This window comes from Helobdella robusta (assembly GCF_000326865.2).
Source record: "Helobdella robusta unplaced genomic scaffold HELROscaffold_318, whole genome shotgun sequence".
Classification (NCBI taxonomy): domain Eukaryota; kingdom Metazoa; phylum Annelida; class Clitellata; order Rhynchobdellida; family Glossiphoniidae; genus Helobdella; species Helobdella robusta.
Genome location: NW_008704578.1, coordinates 4648 through 6998, shown reverse-complemented (window position 1 = coordinate 6998; position 2351 = coordinate 4648). Strand labels below are relative to the sequence as shown.

The 2351-nt window shown below is 41.5% G+C and overlaps 1 protein-coding gene across 1 annotated transcript in view; it reads left to right on the top strand.

The window, feature by feature from the left end:
• The window catches only part of HELRODRAFT_92607 (hypothetical protein), a gene marked incomplete at both ends in the record, with an annotated part of 4382 nt that extends 3324 nt beyond the window's left edge, over positions 1 to 1058 (top strand). Inside the window, one exon of the mRNA XM_009022459.1 lies at positions 113 to 1058. Within this exon, the coding sequence (XP_009020707.1) occupies positions 113 to 1058 (946 nt within the window). The remainder of the gene's footprint in view (positions 1 to 112) is intronic.
• Positions 1059 to 2351: the final 1293 nt, after the last annotated feature.

The window sequence follows — 2351 nt, the reverse complement described above, 5'->3', positions numbered from 1 at the left end:
ACAACAACGTCAACAACAACAACAACATCATAAACAACATAAAGGACAATGAAGACAACAACCATGACACAAATGACGACGACGACGACGATGATGATGATGGCAAGAGAAGCATTAAAGAACTACGCACTAACGAGAATTTAAATCTACCAAAACATGCGAGCCAACAGTATAAACAAATTAACAACAATAAACAACAACTACATTTTTATAAACAACAACAGCAACAACAACAGCTGTTTAACACAAACAAACAACAGCCGCAGCAACACGCAAGGAAAAACATTCAACCATTCCGAAAGCGACCGCCAATCTCCGGCCTAACGAACCCAGCATTCCGTCTGGAAAAGCCGCACACAGAGCCCCACGATGCTTTCTTCTACATCGAATGCGTCTGCAACGGCTGGTTCACCTTCGAACTCATCATTCGCTTCATCGTCAGCCCAGCAAAGTTCAAATTCGTTCGGACCCCTGTCAATCTGATCGACTTCATCGCCACTTTCTCGTTCTACTTGGACTTCATAACAACCCGGATGAAGAAAGACAACGAGATCCTCGAGTTCTTCAGCATCATTCGCATCATGAGGCTCTTCAAACTGACCCGACACAGTCCAGGCCTCAAAATTCTCATCCACACCTTCAAAGCCAGTGCCCACGAGCTCATGCTCCTCATCTTCTTCCTCGTCATCGGCATCGTCATCTTCGCATCCCTCGTCTACTACGCCGAGAGGATCCAATACAACCCCGACAACAACTTCAACTCCATCCCGGTTGGACTGTGGTGGGCCATCGTCACCATGACGACGGTGGGGTACGGAGACATGACCCCAAAAACTTATTTGGGGATGTTCGTCGGGTCCATTTGCGCTCTGACAGGCGTGCTCACCATCGCCCTACCAGTCCCCGTCATCGTCAGCAACTTCGAAATGTTCTATTCGCACACCCAAGCCAGAGCCAAGCTGCCGAAACAACGACGTCGCGTGCTTCCAGTTGAGGCAGTCAGACCGAAGAGTAGCGGCTACAAAATTAGCGGGAGCGTAACTGGCGCTGGTCAGCCGAACTTAACCAGAAAAAATCCGCTGCTACCCGGAAGTGGTGCCGAAGCAGCTGTAGCTGTGATAGCAGCTGCTTCTTCCGCCAAGTCGGCTGGTGGGAGTGCAGCAGCTGGTTGTAAAATAACGGCGAGTAATTGCAACGTAACCATCATTGAGGATAATGATGAGGAAGAGGAAGATGATGATGATGAAGTGTCTGGTGGTAAGAAGGGAAAGAGTTATCCACTTTTACAACAACCGAAGCAGCAACTGCAACAGCATCATCAACAACAACAACTGCAACAGCATCAACAACAACTGCAACAGCATCAACAACAACAACTACTACTGCAACAAACACAGCATCGACATTTGCAACAGCAGCCATTGAAATCAAACTTTCCGACGCAGCCAAAACAAATGGTTCGTCAACATTTACATCAACCAAGACAACAACAACAACAGCTACAACAGCAGCTACAACAGCAGCTACAACCGCAGCTACAACAGCAGCTTCAACAGCAGCTACAACAGCAGCTACAACAGCAGCAAAAAGCCGCTGAATATGGCTTGATGAGTGGAAGAAACATTCAATCATGCATCCATGGTTGAGTTTAAAACTTTTTCCCTTCCTGATGATGATGTTGGCGTGATGATAATGATATGATGACGTTGACGATGACGATGATGTCATTGGTGATGATGATGATGATGATGATTATTATTATTATTATTATTATTATTATTATTATTATTATTATTATTATTATGGTGATCTAATTGTCAACAAAATTGATAAAAAGCAAACAATAAACAAAACTTTCAACTTAGTTTAAACTTTAAACGAATCCAATGCTGTTATTCATTAATTAACGACAAAAATAAAGGCACATACATACAAATATAGACGCAAACAAACAAACAAACATACATACATACATACATACATACATACATACATACAGACATACATACATACATACATACATACATACATACATACATACATACATACATACATAACATTTTATTTGAAACCGTTTGAAACAAACATATTTTCATATAGACAAACATACATTTACGCAAACATGTATATGTATTATGTATATACCTACGTACAAAAACATATTACAAAACTAACATACAAACTAACAAACATTACCAAAGCATAACAATTCCATTCAATGTTTTACGTGCTGTGACAAAAACAGAAATGTGAAAGGTTCTAAAAAGAGTTGCAGAACGGTTCTAAAATGGTTCTGAAATGGTTCTAAAATGGTTCTAAACTTTGGCACCTTCGAAAATTGTTAAAATGGT